The sequence below is a fragment of the Chelonia mydas genome, chromosome 3 (genome assembly GCF_015237465.2).
Source record: "Chelonia mydas isolate rCheMyd1 chromosome 3, rCheMyd1.pri.v2, whole genome shotgun sequence".
NCBI classification, from domain to species: domain Eukaryota; kingdom Metazoa; phylum Chordata; order Testudines; family Cheloniidae; genus Chelonia; species Chelonia mydas.
Genome location: NC_057851.1, coordinates 127,627,745 through 127,647,900, shown reverse-complemented (window position 1 = coordinate 127,647,900; position 20,156 = coordinate 127,627,745). Strand labels below are relative to the sequence as shown.

Below are 20,156 nucleotides of genomic sequence, written 5' to 3'. Positions count from 1 at the left end.
GTAGAAGATCTTTTTATATACACACAAAGCATGAAAAAATACCTCCTCCCACCCCACTCTCCTGCTGGTAATAGCTTATCTAAAGTGATCACTCTCCTTACAATGTGTATGATAATCAAGTTGGGCCATTTCCAGCACAAATCCAGGTTCTCTCACCCCCTCCCCCCCCCCGCCCCCGCCCCCTGGGTAACTGACACTTTGTTAATACATCCCAAAAGGATACTAGCCTTTTTCACAACTGAATTACGTTCAATTTGCGATCCACTATAACCCCACGATCCTTTTCAGCACTACCTGTGGCTAGCCAGTTGCTCTCCATTTTGTTGTTGTGCATTTGATTTTTTCCTTCCTAAGTAGTATTTTGCACTTGTCTTTACAGAACTTCATTCGGTTGATTTCAGACCAAATAAGTAAATACCAACACAGTTACACTTCCACAATCTAAACTGCAAAGAGGATTTCCAGTTTTTAATTTGTTTTTGGTGTTTGTGGACAAATTATGATTCAGTTTCAGGGCTAACTATAAAAACTAGTTTTCCATTTCCGATTTTGGTGGTGTTTCATCAAATGTTACAGCAGGAATCACCTGGTGCACAGAGGCCTCAATCAGCTCTGCAGCACGCCCAGGACCCTGCTGTATTTTGTCAGTGACTTTAATAGGCACCGCACACAATGGGGCTATGCAGCAAACAACACTGCAGGTAAAGAACTGATCAGTGGGCATCAGCAAAGGATATGCTTCTCCTTTTTGACGCGAAACAGTGCATCACTTTCCCCTCTGCAAGATAGGACAGAGGATACAGCCCTGACCTGATGTTCATCTCTAAAGATGATACAAGTACGCTGATACCCCCATCACGGATCATCCTTGATGACTTCCCAAACTGCATGCACAGACCAGTACTGACCATATTGGCATTCAAATTCCAGTTCTCTACTCAAAACCAGCACTGCACTGGAAATTCAAAAAGCAGACTGGACCACTTTCTCTATGACCGTGGAGAACACAATCTCTCACATTCCCCCAATGGCGAACACTTGTGACCATTTTACTGCACTCCTAATCTCCACTACAAAGAAGAATGTCCTCCAAGGACACGTCATTGTACACTCCTTGCAAAAACTTCTCCACAAATATGAGTGTAGAGACCCTTCTACTGTCACTGGATGCAGCAAGGCAGAAACGGTGGCTTGGCTGTGTAGGTCTAAACTTCACACACTCAAGCAGATGCGCCTGGATCTTGCTGAGACACCTGGGGGCTGCAAACCCACACATGCCACTAGGCCACAAGTGAAAGCCAGTACCACTGGTGCTAAACTTTTGTGGACATCAAAATAGCCAGTGGACAAACAGTATCACAGAGAAGTCCAGCATCAACTTTAGCAAGTGATATCCACATGCAATCCATCTTCCCAATGGTCTGGACCATTCACAAGTAAAGATATCGATGCAGCCCTTGCAGCCAGGAAATTCAGAAAGGCAGCAGGGAAAGATGCTATCTATCCTGATTTCCTATATCTGGGTCCACTGGCACAGAAATAAATGATGGAGCTTTTCACAAATATCCAGGAGACCAGTGAAATCCCCTGCATATGGAGAGAAGCCAAGGACATTGCACCCCTAAAACCTGGAAAACCTGCAGATTATCCTTCTAGTTATAGGCCCATCTCCTTTCTGAACACAATCTACAAGGTGATGGAGCATATGAGTCTGAATCAAATCAGGCCCACTGGGGACACCAGCCTACCTAAGGACCATGCTGGTTTTCGTCTGCACAAAAGTTGCTGTGACTAGTTCCTGGCCTCACTACAAGCATCGGTGCTGGATTCCAACAAAAACTCAAGATCGATACTGCTTTCATCGTTCTGTCAGCAGCATATGACACAGTCTGGAAGGATGGTCTGATACTGAAACTGACCAAAGTGATCCCCTGTGTGCAGATTCTTAGGCTGCTGAACACCACGCTTAGCAGCTGAAGGATGCACGTGTGCCTTGGAGGTCAAACCAGCAAGCCATGCACTTTGAATAATGGGCTACTACAAGGCACTGTACTTGCTCCAACACTCTTCAACATATACACATGTGATATGCCTGAAACAATAGCACAGAAGTTTGTATATTCTGATGTTCTGGCACTCACAACCCAGGCCTGTAGCTTTAAAGAACTTGGAAGTGACCAATTACACCTGACCTTAAGATCATGGAAGAGTACTTCCAAAAGTGGCACCTGAAACCAAATCCAAGCAAATCTGTAGTCTCTACCTTCCACTGGACAACAGACTTGCACAAAACACTCTGTCAAGTTTTATGGTGAAACTGTGCGTTATAACCCGAAGCCAACATATCTTAGTGTCATTCTTGACTACACACTGACCTTTCTTGAGCACCTCAAGAGAGTAGCCTCCAAAGTGAAGACTCGCATCAACATTATTCAAAAATTTAGCAGGAACAAACTGGGGATCAACTGCCTTGGTGCTATGAACATCAGCCTTGGCCCTGGTGTACTCAGTTGCAGAGTACTGTGCACCAGTGTGGACAAGAAGCTGCCATACCCAATTTGTGGATAGGCAGCTGAATCAGACCATGCAAATCATCCTGGGAACTTTAAAATCAACACCTCTACCCTGGCTTTTTATATTAGCAAACATCGAACCTCCATCGAGCTATAGCTACAGCATGAGAACTTAAATGTGCTGAAGACTACTCAGAATTTCCCATCTGCCAGATTATGGATAACATACCCTAACAACACCTGAAATCACAAAAAACACTATGGACCACCTGTGACCACCTCATGTCTCTGGATCCGGACAGGGAATGGCAGTGTGTCTGGACCTCATCTACGGTTACAAACAAGCATTTGGTTACTTACCCAACAAGTTGCCCTCCCAATTTTGACGTGCCATGCAGACACTGGCCCACACTGAAATGAATCCGAACAAACCATAGAAGATGCACAAGTGGAAAATCAAAGACTCCCCTTTGTGCGACTGGTGAAAACATCCAAACCATTGAACACATCATAATGTAGAGCCCTAAATATGGATTCAAAGGTGAAATGGATGATATCTACAATGTCACAGAGGAGGACTTGAAATGGCTTATGGACCTACAACTGCATCTACAGAATGTTGCTCTGCAGATGCCATATGCCAGAGAGAGAGAGAAAGGGGAATCACTTATGTATCTTAAAGAATATTCCATCATCTAATCCATGCACCACAACTGGAATGATACAACCATGTCCACTGGCTACAACCGTCTTTCACCAAAAGAGGATTTTCCTCAGGTTTTTGGGTTCCCAGTTTGTAGCAAAAAGAAACAAGAGAATTTACATCAAGAGAAAACAAAAATATTAACTCGTGCAGTCAGACAACCCAGATCTTCAGCTATCGAGTGTAATAACAGGACTGTGTCAGCGGATACTGAGCCTGAGAAGTTTTAATAACCCAGACCCATTCAGATGTCAGAGGCCAGGAAATAAAATTCAGTCTCTTACCAGTACTCCTGTGTCTCACACCGTTACTACAAGAGTAGCACTCTGCCTGCTCAGAAGCTCACTCTTCCTTTTGACTACAAGAGAGAACTTTTTATAGAGCTCCCTAATTTAACAGAGCACCCTAATTTAACACTAAAGGTCTTGACTAGACACTAGGCTATAGTTCTGATCCATTTCCTCACTCTTTTCTAGCAGAACAGTTAAGAAGCAACTTAACTGCCTATCTGCTGATGCTCAGGTAGGGCCTCTGCATTCTATCATATGACCATTTAAAAATTCTTTTTGCTATCCCATATAGTACAACTCACACACTGAGATTGCTAGGCTGTTGACCCAACTGATTGAAAGACTGGAATGAGACAGGATTCAATTAATACCAGATTCAGCTGACAAAATGCAGGAAAGGAAATGTTTTTGACATTCACACAATTGACAGCAATCTATATTTAGCGTGCAATTTCTTCAGTTCATGTAGATAGTCAGGTAGGTTCATTATTTAAACCTCCAGCAACAGACCTACACACATTTGGGGGGATAAAATAAAGTGATCCTAAAAGAAAAGCAGCACAGATTTGCAGAATGTATCTTGGGACCTCCCCACATACACACTGTCTCCATCTTAAGAAGCATGAGCTAAGGAATTAGATTACTGGATGATGGATGATGTAATATACTGGCAAACACATGTAATTCAGCCAGGGAACTTCAGGAAGAGCTGGAAATGCCACAGATTTAGAATATGTTACTGACTTGACACTTAACAGTAGACTATAGGAAAACTTAAAATTACCAAATACTTCAGTGGATGCAAACAAGCCAGTCACATATTAATACTCTGCACAGTTGACATGATACAGAAAATAGATAGTAGATAATATTTATGGGTATTTCAAATTATTGTGAAACAGTCTGAGAACTCTCTGGAAACCATCTTACATCATCTATGGTGAAGGATCCTAGAGAAAGAGCATAGTTTTGGAATAAGAGGAAAGGATCATCTTGTTTCTAAAGAAAAGAATTGGGAGTCCGGTTTGTGTTCCTGGCCCTGCCACAGACTTCCCATGTGAACTTTAGGGGCCCCTAAACATTATGATGTAACAGCTCATGCTTGATTGGTCTCATGAAGAATATTCTGAGAGGCTGTCATCTCCCTGCCATTATCCTGCCTGTATAGTAGAAATGGCCCTGCTGAAAGGAAAACTGAATAGTACAGTATAGGAAGAATTGCTTTCTGCTAATTAGAGGCAAGTTTCTGGTCTCTTTCCTTTAATTTTGTCTGCATTCCCACCTCTCCATATTAAGGTATTATATGCAGATGCTTAGGCTTCCAAGAAAGAGGGAGGAGGGGAGAGCCTGACACCAACTAGCAGGCAAAAATCAAGACAAGATTATTTCTATATTCATGAGACTCACCGATGGATGAACCTTTTCTCCCCAACTGGGAGCTTATACACCATGATGAAATATTTATACACTCTTGTGATAAAAGATTTATACAGCCTATAGACAAGAGTCACCATAATTACACAGTAATGGAATGTACTACAGCATGCTGGTTAAGAATATATGGGAATGCATCAAGTACAAAAATAATTTAATTCCTACACTGGTGCAAACTGCAGGCTGATCTTCACTGCAAGTTAGCTGAGGGCTAGTCTACACTGGCCACACTAAAGCACTACCAGGGCTCTAAACAAACCACCTCCATGACAGGTGTAGCTACTGTTTACTGGTGCACTCTTTACACTGGCGTTTTACAGCACTGAAACTTGCAGCTCTCAGGGGGGTGTTTTTTCACACCCCTGAGCGAGACAGTTGCAGCGCTGTAAAGTGCCCATGCAGACAAGCGCTGAGTTAGCACACTCCAGTGAGCGACCACATTGCAAAACAAAGTGATATGATTAGCAGCACAGCGAATGAATTAGCAGTTAATGAGCTGTTGTAACTTGAGCTGCCGCATTCTCACAGCCTGACCAGCTCAAGCAGCAACAGCAGCACTTGTGCTTCACCACACGCCTCCCTCCGGACAGGCCAGCTAGCTCAACCTTAAAGCACCAGTTAACTGGAGCTAAAGATTTTAGTGGATGGACAGGAGTCAGAGTGGGGCAAAACCTGAGCTGTACCTCAAGCTAAGAATGCAGTGAAGACAGGCCCTCTGTGAATTGTTTCCACCTTGATCCTGTAAGGAGTGAAAGACACAAGAATACATCATAGCAGCAAGTATCCATCCTTGTACCACCACCGTCACCTAAAAGATCATTCTATTTCCTTCTATTCCACTCACCCGACCCCTTCTTAAAATAAAACAAAACAAAACCATCCACAACACAACACAACAAAAATTATGCCAATCATTACCGGGTTCATTTGCTTGAATATTATATCCCTATATTCTGTTCTTGAGTCTTTTAGACTGTAAATTCTCCAGAGAAGTCACTGTCTCTTCTTCTGTGTTTGTACTACAATGAGCACAAGGAGACCCAGATCTCCAGTAGGGCATTTGGGAATTACTATAATATAAATGTTTAGCAGTAACAGTAATCTGTTAAAGGTCACCTAATCTGACAACCAGGACTATATTCAATTTGCAATAAAGTGAAAAGTGAAACTGCTGAATCGAGGACTCTTCCCTTATGCAAGCCATGAATCATCTTTCACTTTCTCGTATACCTCACAGCGTATATACATTATGGGGTCATTTTCTAAAAGAGTGGTGTCCTTTTTGCAGGTACAAACTGGACAAACAAAATTTGTACCTGCAATCCAACTCTGAGTGTAAATCAGATAGAGCTAAAACTACTCACCTTTGCACTCATAATTCATTTTGACAGCTCAAAAACGTAGACAGATTTTGCAAGCACAAATTTCAGCTGCAAACAGGATGGACCAATCCTCAGCCCGTATGAAAACACAGTCCTAAGGCCAAATTCATACCAAATGTAAGTGCATCTCCACTGCACTCAGCAGGATCAAGTAGTATACAATAGATCTGAATTTGGTATGGTATTCAGATTATGTGCAATGGACAACTTGAATTCAAAACAACCTGTTAGAGAATCCCTCACCCCATAAAGATATAAAACATCTGTTTAATACACAATTGGAATATACTAGCGCTTTTAATGTATCAAAGCATTTCACCATAATGCGCATATGACACTTCCCTTCAAATTCTAACATTTCAAAATCTGAAACAGAAACATTAAGCACAACCTCAGAATTTGAAAGAAGAAAATTACTGATTTTTGTAAAAATGCCCGAGATTATTTTTAAGACTACTTTGTGCTCATGCCATTATGGTAACCACTCGAGACCAATAATCCACAACTCAGTGCATCTAGACTTCCCTACCAGATACTAAGTTTAGAATGAGATATTGAAGAACCACAATTTCTTAGAGGTTTGAAAAGTGAACACATTATAACAACAAGTTCAACTTCCCCATCACTGCCACTTTTCTGATTCCCAGGCAAAAAGTGATTTGACTTGTTCAAAAGATAAAAAAAAATACACAGCTCAGACCCTATGAAAGTCTTTGTATTCTCACCTCTAAAGGCAAGTTGAAAGCGCTGACTTTCAAAAAAGCCTTTGTCCAACTCTTAATGAAAGAAGTCAAAAACAACACTCAAGGGTAATCATATGTTGCAGCCTACATCGGGGGAAAATATAGCATAATTCTATTTAGAACTCAGAAATGCAGAGATGTTTCTTGGCCTTCAGCAGACTCTACAATATAAATCAATCAAGCAATCAATAATTCCCTTGCACTCTTATAATTCCCTCTGTGAAAGCATCACAGAATGCTCTGAGGAGATGTAAAAAGACAAATTTTACATTGTGACAAAGCTATACTAAATAAAAGGACACTTCAGACTAGATAAACAAATAGCCAGGACTGAGTGTGAGAGAGAAATTAGAAAAAATTATCTGTATTTACCTGGAAATTCTGTTTCTTTGAGTAATAAAGTCCATTGCAGATCCATTACAATGGGTAGATCAGCATGCTTGTAGCTTGGAGGCAGAACCAGAACCATCAGTCACTGGCAGAAGGGAAATGCCCCACCCCCTGAAATCACCAGCCCATCAAGTTGACTTGCAATGAGTGAGGATATTCCTGGGTGCAAATTACATTTAAATCTGCTGAGGACAAGGAACTCAATTTTCTCTCTCGGATCAGGCTGATCATGTTCCTCCTAGTTTATTATGAAAACCTCATCAGACATGTTGACTGTCATGACCAGAACAAGTCTGTGGTCCAAGGAAGGAGCAGTGGGAGGGAGCTGGGCCCAAAGGACCCCTTGCTGTGACTTCCAGAATGGGCAGCATCCATGCTGTGTCTGATTACCTCCATCCACAGCCTCGGTCACCTGAGGGGAGGCTGCTGGGTTCCATTGTCAAAAGCATGGCTGCTTGTGTGGCCTCTAGGGACATAGGCACAATCTTCCTTCTGCAGTCATTCCCCTGACACAGAAGGAAGAGAGGGAATTACTTGTCCCTGGAGCCAGTTTTTCCAAATCTGCCTGATTCCTTTTCTGCCCAAAGAGTAGGCCCCAGGCAGCCCTGCCAGGACTAGGCTGTGAAAGAAACTGTTCTCTGCCTGCAGAGCCAACCGAGCCCCTCAACGAGACATTCAATAAGGGAGTGAGGCGAAAGACACAGGCCCTTACTTTTGCCTCTGGCTTTTGTCAGCCTAGTTTTTCCTCCCAAAAGCTTGTGGAGGTGTCAGCTGCTGCAAATACCTTAGGGAGGAAGGGAAGATAAGGAGACAGTCTCCCCAAAAGGTAAATGCAGCCTTTCGGACGAGTCTGAGAATTAGACAGACATATTATTGAGTCAAACTGTTATTGAAGACATTTGAAATAAAGCTTGGAATTTCCCTCAGAAAAATTCTTCACCGGGAGGACTGGTTGAGCTGCAGGCTGCCATGGGAGCAGGGCATTCCCCTGCAGCCAGAGACTGACAGGTCTGGTTTATTCTAAAGCTGCACGCAGGCTGAAGTACCCACTGTAACACACTTGTGGACCTTAGCACGAAGAAGAAAATAGACAGACCACTGCAAAGGGAGTTACAGCAAACCAAACAGGGTAGAATAAAATACTTGTATTTTAAGAACATTAATAATTAGGCTCATTTCACATAATTTAGACTAACTCACAAACATACACACACCCCGACAGAGAATATTTTACACCCTTGTGGTAAGCTTTAAAGGTGAAATCACAGTAGCGTGAAAGGACCCATCATAAAGCCCTCCACGCCACTTAACCTCTTCAACAGTCTTCATGAGTGGGCACTGGGCAGGGAAACAAACAGAGCAATCATGAAAGGTGACCTTTGCACCCACCTCACACCATGGAGGAATTCAGTGCTGGCCACAAAAGATATATGTCTACACAGCCAGAGGAAGTGAGCCTCCCAGTCCAGGCTGACAGTTGGAGCTCATACTGGAGATTGGGCTCTGAAGTTTAGGGAGGGGGGCATGGGCATTCATAAAGATCAGCACAAGTGGCTCCTTTGGGGTTGGACAAGAGAGGAGCAGTTGGATCCTTATTTATGCAGATTTAATGGCCACAAACTCTTGGATAGGGGACAAGAATGACCAACAGGGAGAGCAGCAAGAGGGAGAGTAACTCCGTAGTTTGCCTGAACATTAAACGGATGAATACCCTCTCCCAACCTCTGCAGGCTTTCACACACAACGCTAAATTAATCAGGCCATGTGTGAGACTGGGAGAGAACATCAATTTTACACTAAGAGCTAGCTCTTCTTCACTTCCATGATGCCTTAGGTCAGTGTGTGATTATCCTTAGCTGCAGTGACTGCTATGAAATGGTACTTGCTGCCCCGGTGCATCTGCCTCAGCCTAATTCTTCCCCATTTGGAGAGTGCTTTCTTCCTTTGCTTTTTCACAAATAGAATCACAGAAATATAGGATTGGAAGGGACTCTCAATAGATCACCTAGTCCAATCTCCTGCAATCAGTAGGATGAAGTATTATCAAAACTAATGTTTTTCAAACTTTTTGATACCAAGGACCAGCTTGCTGCCCCCCTAAACTGTGTGAAGGAGATCTCAGGGACTGGCACCAGTCCATGGACTGGTCATTGAGAAACACTGATCTAGACCATCCCTAACAGGTATTTGTCTAACCTGTTCTTAAAAACCTCCAATGATTGAGATTCCACAACCTCCCTAGGTAATTTGTTTCAGTGCTTAACTACACTGACAGGAAGTTTTTCCCAATATCTAACCTAAATCTCCCTCGATGCAATTTAAGCCCTTTACTTCTTGTCCTTTCCTCAGTGGATAAGGAAAACAATTTTTCACCCTCCTCTTTCTAACAACATTTCACGTACTTGGAAGACTGTTGTGTCACCCCTCAGTCTTCTCATCTCCAGACGAAACAAACCCAATATTTTCAATTTTTCCTCATAGGTCACATTTTCTAGACCTGTAATCATTTTGTTGCTCTCTTCTGGACTTTCTCCAATTTGTCCACATCCTTCCCAAAATGTGGTGCCTAGAGCTGGACACGTTACCTCAGTTGAGGCCTTATTAGTGCTGAGTAGAGTGGAAAAATTACTTCTTGTGTCTTGCTTATGACACCCCTGTCCTCTAAAGCACTTGCTACCCCTCCCAGCTTGGTACCATCCATAAACTTAGTAAGTGTACTCTCTGTGGCATTGTCCAAATCATTTATAAAAGATATTGAATAGAACCGGACCAAGGACAGATCCCTGCAGGACCCCACTCAATATGCCCTTTGAGCTTGAATGTGAGCCACTGATAACTGAGTACTGTTTTCTAACCAGTTGTGCACCCACCTTTTAGTGGATTCATCTAGGCTATACTTCCCTAGTTTGCTTAAGAGACGGTCATGTGAGACAGTATCAAAAGCCTTACTAAAGTCGCGATATATCACATCTACTTCATTTTCTGTTTTACTTTTTGGCAGCCTCTCTACCCTCTTTATTGTTGCTCCTTTGCCTTGAATTCTAATAATCTGTTGCAGAGAGAGACTGAAAAGAGAGAGGAAATAACTAAGAGGGGATATGATAAAGGGGTATAGAATAATGAACGGTACACAGAAAGCGGTCAGAAACATCTATTCAACCTCTCTCACAATGCAAGAACAAGGGAAATGAATGAGGACCTCAGGATTTAGCTATATACAAACAGGACCTATACACATAGCACCACTGAAATGCAGCCACCTCTGGGAAGGTGAGTGGCAGCTAGGTAGCCACACGACAGTTGGGGGAATGAGGAGATTTTGGTCACGGTTACTGGGACAGTAACTTATGAAAGTGCCATAGAATCTTTAATGTCCACAAGATAGCAGAGAGGACCTCAATTTAAGGTCTCATCTGAAGAACGTCCACACAATAAAACACACAAAACTTCCTTTATCGGCATTGGCAGGATAAAGACTCTGCTGACTGGGACCTATTTATAAATTGTAGTCAATTGCTTTGAACTTTGGTTCTTTCAGAAATATATTCAAAAGACCAAATAACCAATGTCAGTCAGATTTATGGCCATAAGCCAATGATAATATAGGACAGGAAAAAGGTCCTATATGATACCAGCCTCCGGGAAGCTGTTTCATGCAGCAATATTACAGTCACATTAATATTACATTGTGAAACAAACTGTGCATACAGCAGAATTCCCTAATGATACCATATGTATGTACAGTGCAGTCTGAATGGCAAATCTATTTTTCATATTGTTAAACATATTGAGCAACAATGTTTTTCTTTCTTTATCCCTCCCTCCTTTCTCACATAAATCAATCTTTCTAAAAACAAGATCTTTTGACTCAATCTGGTTTTGTCCTCAACTGAGATTGCAGAATGGTTCAACAATATTCCATCTAATAACGTTTTCACCCTCTGAGCATTTGCACTTCACTTTGAATTAATCTTTGTCAGATAAGCCCCAGGCAACATTACAGCAAAGTGGACTAGTTAAACAAAACTTCAAGTTCGGCTCCTGGAGCCCCTGGCCATGTCAGTACTGCAATAACTAATCCAGAGAACAGAGAATTTCTGTATCTTCAAAAGATCACACACACTCTGTGGAACTAATTTCTACCAATTAACGTTTGGCGTGTGGCAAGGGTGGAAAGGAAGACAGACTGTTTCAAGTGTGCTGAAGGATATTTAATTGAATTTATGTCCTGAATGGCATTCAGCTGCACAGACAACAGTCAGTGCACTGAAATCCATTTTGGGGATAATGTGCTGCAGAGTCACATGCCCAGTCTCACCTGTAGATGTGGGTAAAATCACATGAGGCAAAATACTAAATCAAACTGTGAAAGAGAACACAAAACAAAAGTGAAACAGACCGTCTTGATTTTCATTGCCCAACAGAGAAATGCAACAAAGTAAACAAAGAGTATGGTGTCAAATGAACCGAATCTTTAAAATTATTTCACTTAATAATCTGTGGTTATAAATTACATAAAGAATTTTTTTTGTTTACAACATATAGTTTTTAAATTGACAGCATCCCCTCTGTGTGTGGTCACCCATCACAAGGTATTCAAAGAGCTTCAAAACACAGACCCATCTTTCTTTGACTATTTCCAAAAAGTATGTATGCATCCGATGAAGTGAGCTGTAGCTCACGAAAGCTTATGCTCAAATAAATTGGTTAGTCTCTAAGGTGCCACAAGTACTCCTTTTCTTTTTGCGAATACAGACTAACACGGCTGTTACTCTGAAACCTATTTCCAAAACGTCTCCCTTAGCTGAGAAAGAGGTATGTTGTGATGTGTGGAGCTGAGAACTCCTGTGTTCCAATCCTAGCTCTGCCACAGCCTCACTGTATGACATTAGGCAAGTGGCTTGCCTCTTTGTACTTCAGTTTCCTCATAAGTAAAAAATGGACAGCAATACAAAGTCCCTCACAAAGTTGTTATAAAGAGTAGTTTGGGGCCTGTCTTCAGGCCAAAAAGGCCATGTTTTTCAATCATGTTAGCTCAATCAAAACAGCTTACACAACTAAAAGCATCATCAAGATGCAAGCTAACATATTTGAAGCCACATTAAGTGGCCATGTTTTAGCACAGCATTCCCCTGTCTCCCAAAATAGGGCCAAAGAAGTGTATATAAAATGCTTTGAGCATGAAAAGAGCAATGTAAGTGCTAAATATTACAGTTATATACTGTAAAGCATTTGTTTTCAAATAATTCATCACATAGAAAAGATGAACAAGAAAAAACAAAGGTGCATTAGTAACCTTGAAAAGAATTTTTGAAAAGAAAATTGATTAGCTTGGAACAACACTCAATCCACATTACAATAAAATAGACATTAAATACTTTGTACTCTAGCTTTTGTACAAAAATACTTGTGCAATTAGTCTCCCTCTAAGAGTTTTTTCCTTGCTCTCCAAAGTTTGCTTTATTATGTTCCTATTATATAATTAATAACATTTAGACCAAAGGAAAGGAAAATAAATTTCATTTTTACAGTCAACTGAGAGTTGCTAAACGAATTTAATTATAGTACACATTGTTTTAAGGGATACTTGACATCAGCCTTGCATTATTCTATTGCTGAATGTGATTTATGGATAAAATAAATAAGTAAAGGGCACTTTACAGCAACACTTTACTGGCTGGCATGATGCCGTTATTAGAACAGATACACAATATCTGCACCTGGTACCCAGCCAGCTGGCCTTCAAACCCACCAGTACTGAATGAGGCTCAGCTGTAAGCGTCAGCACTGTAGTTCATATGCATAGATTCATTTGAATAATAATATGTGGCTAAAGTTTGATTCATTGATCATACAAATAGCTCTGAACTATCTTTAAAAGAATTAGTAATATTTCTTTTTTATGCTTCATAAAATAAAATCCCCATTACCAGCTAAATCTCTTTCACATTAGGAATAAAGAACCTCAATGGTTACAAACTCAAAACTGAACAACAATCTACTAAACTCTGCTAATTCTGACTAGGTATTTTAACCTGTTAACTGACATGCCAATATCTTCCCCAAGGAATGACAATTCAGAATAAGCTGACTAAAAGTGAAGGACTTTTTCAGGCACATATAATTTCCAGTATGTACAAGCAGCCATAAATTATTATTGATGCCAGATGCACTATTTTACAGTTGTAGCTGTTTTAATACATTACAAAGTGGCAACAGAGCATTTACTGGACCAGGTATAGGTCACTGTGACCTTGACTGTAAGTGACTTTATAGTCTTGAAGAAAAACACCAATCATTTGGCACAGCCTAGAAGATTAAAAATTCACCTGTTATGATGAACGAGCTGCATTTATTGTAGGAACATATCCCTCCCGACCCCTCTGGACACAGAAAGCCTTGAATATAGCAGAACCAGCAAGGTTCTCCTGTGGAGGCAGCAGGGAGTCCACGCTGGGAGTCTGCAACGCCTGCACACCATGCAGCACACCTCTGCAGGTGCTTTCTGCAATCCAACATAGCACATGGTTTTAGGACAGATAAGAAACAGGGCAGGAATGGAAAATCAGTGCAAATTCACCTTCCTTTACACTGAGGGAGGACAATGCGGAACAGCTGGAGCAAAGGCTACTTAAGCCAGAGAGAACCTCAGCAGTAAAGTATCTTGGAGAGGAGACTGCATTCCCACCCAAGCCACAGAGGTGCCAGCACACAGAACATGGCTTGAGCAAATGAGCTGAATGCAGGATTTGAATCCATTATTCTTATTTATGTAGTACCATAAGTCTGCATGATCTTTGTTGACACAAAATCTGACAACTTCCTGTCCCCAAAAGTTTATAATCTAAATTAGGTGAAAAAACACCACATTCTTTTCAAGGGGGAACAGGAGGGGAAAAGAAACGATGACAGAGAAGGTATACAGCAGCAAGTTCACTGTTATGTTATTTCGGAGCCCATTACTAATGATGTTCCCCACACACTTTTTCCCTAAAGCAGAAACATTATTTATGATGCTGGTACCATGAGACCCCATTGCAAGAGTTCCAACTTACTCATATAATGGTATAACAATCTGCAATTATTTAGTTTATACATTTTTAAAGAACTTTCAAGATAGAATATGTCAAGTACTATTGAAATCACTTATTGACAATGCAAGAAAGAAGAAAAAGAAGATTGAATATGCTCCTGTAACCAAATCCAAAAATAACAGAAGGTACTGGAATCAAAGCATAGTCTCTGGCAACTGCTAGGCCACCAAACTGCGAGACAGTAGAGACAAATTTTCACATAGAATAAAAACAGGCACGAAAGCTACAGAACAACAAAAAAATTCAAGTTACCATTGCCCACATTCTAGATTAAAATTCAGAGATGAATCTTTCTTTGGACATTCTTCTGACAATTTTTAAAATAAATTAGCACATACAAACAGCAACACCTCATTAATATTAATAAAATCAAAACAAACCCAGTAAATGCAAAGGGTAAAAAGGAAGAAGAGATAAAAATGTATACTGGTGATCAGATAGAAAATAAAGTTATGATAAACAGGATTCTTTTCTAAGGTCCTGCTGGCATATAAAGACAGCGGGTAACATTTTCAAAAGAGAATTAGGAGCTTAATTGCCATTAATACTCAACGAGACCTAGGCTCTAAAGTGCCTCTAGTCCCTTTTATAAATGGGACTTGGGCACATTAGAAAACGTGACCCAATATGTCTATACTCCTATATGTACATTAAGAGAAGCCACCAGGCTGTGCACCAAACAAAATTATGCATCCCAAGATGCACCTTCCTTCCCTCTCTTCCTTCTCCATTGTTTGTTCCTATCCCTCAGGATGTCTCTCTCTATTTAGGTTGGAAGCAAGCATATCTTTTTAATTTTTGTCCGTATGGTGCCTAGCACATATTTTGAGCATGCAAGGAATAAATTACACTTACCACATTGAAAGTGCTGGGGAGAAAGTGCATGTGCTAGTAAATAGGAAGCATGCTGAAACTGATGATGATTAATAGTTGAGGGAATAAAATGCTTTTGGTAAATGTGTCTTTGATCAAAACAAAAGGGGGAAGAATTTTAAACAACTGATAAAGAAGGAAGGTCTTCTACAAATATCTATTGATTAGGGTTGTCAATTAATCGCAGTTAACTCATGCGATTAACCAAAAAAAATTAATTGTAATTAATCCCACTTTTAAACAATAGAATACCAATTGATATGTATTAAATATTTTTGGATGTTTTTCTACATTTTCAAATATATTGATTTCTATTACAACACAGAATACAAAATGTACAGTACTCACTTTATATTATTTTTATTACAAATATTTACACTGTAAAAATGAAACAAAAGAAATAGTATTTTTCAATTCAACTCACACAAGTACTGTAGTGCAACCTCTATTGTGAAAGTGCAACTTACAAATGTAGATTTTTTTTGGTTACATAAACAAAACAAATAAAAAAACAAAACAATATAAAACTTTAGAGCCTACAAGTCCACTCAGTCCTACTTCTTGTTCAGCCAATCACTAAGACAAATACGTTTGTTTACATTCATGGGAAATACTACTGCCTGCTTCTGATTTACAATGTCACTTGAAAGTGAGAACAGGAGTTTGCATGGCACTTTTGTAGCCGGCATTGCAAAGTATTTACATACTAGATATGCTAACCATTCATAGGCCCCTTCATATTACAGCCACCACTCCAGAGAACATGCTTCCATGATGAAGATGTTCCTTAAAAAAATAGTGCGTTAATTACATTTGTGTCTGAACGCCTTGAGGGAGAATTGTATGTCCCCTGCTCTGTTTCACTCGCATTCTGCCACATATTTCATATTATAGCAGTCTCGGGTGATGACCCAGCATGTTGTCTGATTTATGAACACTGTCACTGCAAATTTGACAAAATGCAAAGAAGGTACCAATGTGATATTTCTAAAAATAGCTACAGCACTCAACCCAAGGTTTAAGAATCTGAAGTGCCGTCCAAAATCTGAGAGGGACAAGCTATGGAGCATGCTTTCAGAAGTCTGAAAAGAGCAACACTCAGATGCAGAAACTACAGAACCCAAACCACCAAAAAAGAAAATCAATCTTCTGCTGGTGGCATCTGACTCAGATGATGAAAATGAACACACATCGGTCCACTCTGCTTTGGATCATTATTGAGCTAAACCCGTCATCAGCATGGGTGCATGTCCTCTGGAATGGTGCACGAAGGGACATATGAATCTTTAGAGCATCTGGCATGTAAATATCTTGCGATGTTGGTTACAACAGTGCCATGAGAACGCCTGTTCTCACTTTCAGGTGACATCGTAATCAAGAAGCCGACAGCATTATCTCCTGCAAATGTAACCAAACTTGTTCGTTTGAGCGATTGGCTGAAGTAGGACTGAGTGGACTTGTAGGCTCTAAAGTTTTACATTGTTTTATTTTTGAATGCAGTTATTTTTTTGTACATAATTTGACATTTGTAAATTCAACTTTCATGATAAAGAGATTGCACTGCAGTATTTCTATTAGGTGAATTGAAAATACCATGTCTTTTGTTTTTTACAGTGCAAATATTTGTAATAAAAAATAAATATAAAGCGTACACTGTACACTTTGTATTCTGTGTTGTAACTGAAATCAATATAGTTGAAAATGTAGAAAACATCCAAAAATATTTAAATAAATGGTATTCTATTATTGTTTAACAGTGCAATTAATCGTGATTACTTTTTTTAATTGCTTGACAGCCATACTATTTATAAAGAGCAGCTATATCAACCCTTGGAAACTCTGACCATCAAATCAACTTGATCAGATTATATAATTCCAAGTGTATTAGGGAAATTAGCAAATGAATTTGTTATTATATCCAAAAAACTACATTAAAAGAATGTTAAGGTTAAAAAGTCAAGCACTCAATGTAAGGAAATGCCAGAATTAAGATTGCCTGTGCAGCTGTCCAGCCCCACCCCAAATATGGGCAGTTCTAATAGGGCAAAGGGTGTGACAAGGAAGCCTTGGAGAGATGTTAATTCAGCCTCTGCAAGTGGCCACAAATTAAAGCTGCCATCCCTTGGTAGAACTCCCAGGAAGGATGTTCAGAACAAGACTAAGGAAGGAAGGAGAAGAAGGGTTACTAAACTTAGTTTGAGCAGTTGAGTATTAATGAATTTGGAAAAACAATTTCAACATTTATCTGTACAACACAAGGCACAGTCAGAATATCAATAATAGTAAAATAATAATAAGCACTATTGCAAATCCAAAACATTTTGTACTAATAAATGTGAAACTGAACCAGGTATAAACAAGAAGTGTTTATTGTCCAAGCTGAGCAAAATGCAAAGAATAGACAATTTGTAACAGTAAGAAGCAAATAAATTAATTCTTATATATCTTTCAGACTGAATAATCTGTGTTATTAAAAACAGTTTTTGTTTGTTTGTTTGTTTGTTTTGAAAAGCAGAGACACGGTTTTTTTCCTGACACTGTCCCTTTAAAGTTTATATTGCAAGCACTAGGCTTCTTTTTTCTGTCTGCATTTCTCTGATTATCTGGTTTATTTTTTTTAATATACATTCCTCTGAGTCAGGTAATCTTTGAAGAGCATGAGGGAAAACAAATGGCAGCTGATGCAATGGTTCAGCAATATAAATTCAACATGTCATTGAAAATATAATGGAAAATAATTAAAATGCATAAATACCTCTTGATGGTCCCAGGGAAATCCAAACTAAATGGAATTTGATATGACAATGCTAAAGTGTCATGTAAGGCCTTGCTTATTTCCTGTAGCTCTCTCAAAGATACACAGCTAAGCAAGGCAGTCAACTCGCAGTCCTGCGACTGAATAAGCCTATCGTGCTCTTCAATATCTCGTCTTAACTGTTGATCTTTTGCTTCTAGCACAGCCAGCCTTGCTCTGAGGTCTTCAATTTCTTTCTGTATGGAGTAGAGACCAAAGTTTATTCATTAACCTTGTTAAGGAAAACAACTCTGCTGCTAATAAAACACAGTATATTATAGGCAGTGCAGATGGCAGTCTATAGTTAAAGGTGACAAGCACTTTCCGTTATAAGACTTTATTTTCAGTTTCTTATAACTTTACCAGACTTTGACCATTTGGTCTGAAATTTTCCATACTGGGTCTCTGCCTCAGGCTGAATTTTTTGGAAATTTTCAGCAAAAACAGTTTCACTGTTTCTCAGCACAACGTTAGGGGAAAATACATTGTTTTTACCCATGTTAATAATTTCTTATAGACATTTTATTGAGATGCTCTAACACCTCCATGCTCTGGAGCAGGCGCTTGAAACTTCGCTGGAGGTCAGCCCTTTGTCAGAGATATGTCTTTTGCCGTCCCTGTGAAAATCTGGCCAAGTTATGGACCTATGAAAAATCTGAGTTTGCACATTATCAGTACAGACTTGTTAGAGTTTGGCAGCTAAATTTTCTGAAGATTCCATCTAGACTAAGCATTCCATCTACATCAGTGCAGGGCTGCAGGAGCTGAGCAAGACTTTCCCTGCAATTGCTCCTCCCATCTGCCAATGTGGTGGCAGGCACAGGAAGAGAAAGAAGGGAGACTCTGTCTCCTGTGCATCAATACTCCACAATTTTTAAGTTTGTAAAAAGCATAAGAAATAAAATTAAAACATTAATAAAACATTACAAAGTTGCAAAGTCAAGCACTCTTGTCCAAACTAAATTCCACCCTTTGTGTATTATCGTAGTCTTTAATGACATGATCAAACACTAATTCTCAATAGGACCCGTGTGTCATTCTGTGCACAGGATGGATAGTGCTCTGAGAAGGAACCAGGGTTGTGCAGTTAATGAGGCTGTTGACTTAGCACCACTGCCTCATTTGTTGCAGAATTCAGAAGGTGGGTAGCGAGCAAGGCAGAGGATTGCATGGAAGAGAAAGAATGATGTCATTGTCTAGACAGCTGAATGCTAGTCTGGAGAACTGAATTCTGTCCTTGCCTGTGCCACACAGTTTCTCATTTTCTCGGTGTCTAGCACCTGGGGGCTCTGATTTGTAGAAAAGGTGAGTGCTTATAACTGCAAACAAAGTCAATGATAACTGTGCTATGAACACATTAAGTGTTATAAAATGATACATTCTCTGCAACAGCAGACCCTAGGCATCTCAAAATGGGCACCGAAAATTAATGTGTATTTTGACATCAATGTCTCTGTGTCTTAATTCTCCATCTGCAAAATGGAAATAATACTGCCTTTCCTCCTAGGGGTGCTATGGAGATAAATTCATTAACGTTTGTGGAGCACCCAGATACTCTAATGATGAGCACCATAGAAAAACCCATGAGGATAATTAATAATTCTGTATTCAGAGCAGGGTTTGAATAGTGTGCTGGGGCTACACATTGAAGATTAATGAGGATAAAATGGAACATTGAATAGCTGCTCATTCACTAAGCACTGTCCAGCCTGTGCACTGAATGGGGTCAGGGTCCTGTCAAAAACATAGATGTGATCACATAATTAAAGATTGTCATAATGCATATATACAAGAGGGCTGAATTAAGGATCCAGAGGTAACCTTGTATTTGACATTTCCTAATTTCTGAGAGCTTGACTTTGCAACCTTTACATTCTTTTAATGTAGTTTTTTGTATATAATTTAAATGTTAACAATATTCAGTAAGGCAGTAATGCTCA

General features: G+C 39.9%; 1 protein-coding gene across 7 annotated transcripts in view; it reads right to left on the bottom strand.

Annotated features, from left to right (window-relative positions):
- Window positions 1–20,156, bottom strand: part of DISC1 (DISC1 scaffold protein) — a 369,386-nt gene that overhangs the window by 221,417 nt on the left and 127,813 nt on the right. For all 7 annotated transcript variants that reach the window (XR_006289703.1, XR_006289704.1, XM_043543293.1 and 4 more), the window contains one exon: window positions 18,178–18,413. Coding sequence is in view for 5 of the 7 variants with exons in the window: in XM_043543293.1 (XP_043399228.1) it covers window positions 18,178–18,413 (236 nt within the window). In the remaining 2 variants the exon portion in view is untranslated. The remainder of the gene's footprint in view (window positions 1–18,177; window positions 18,414–20,156) is intronic.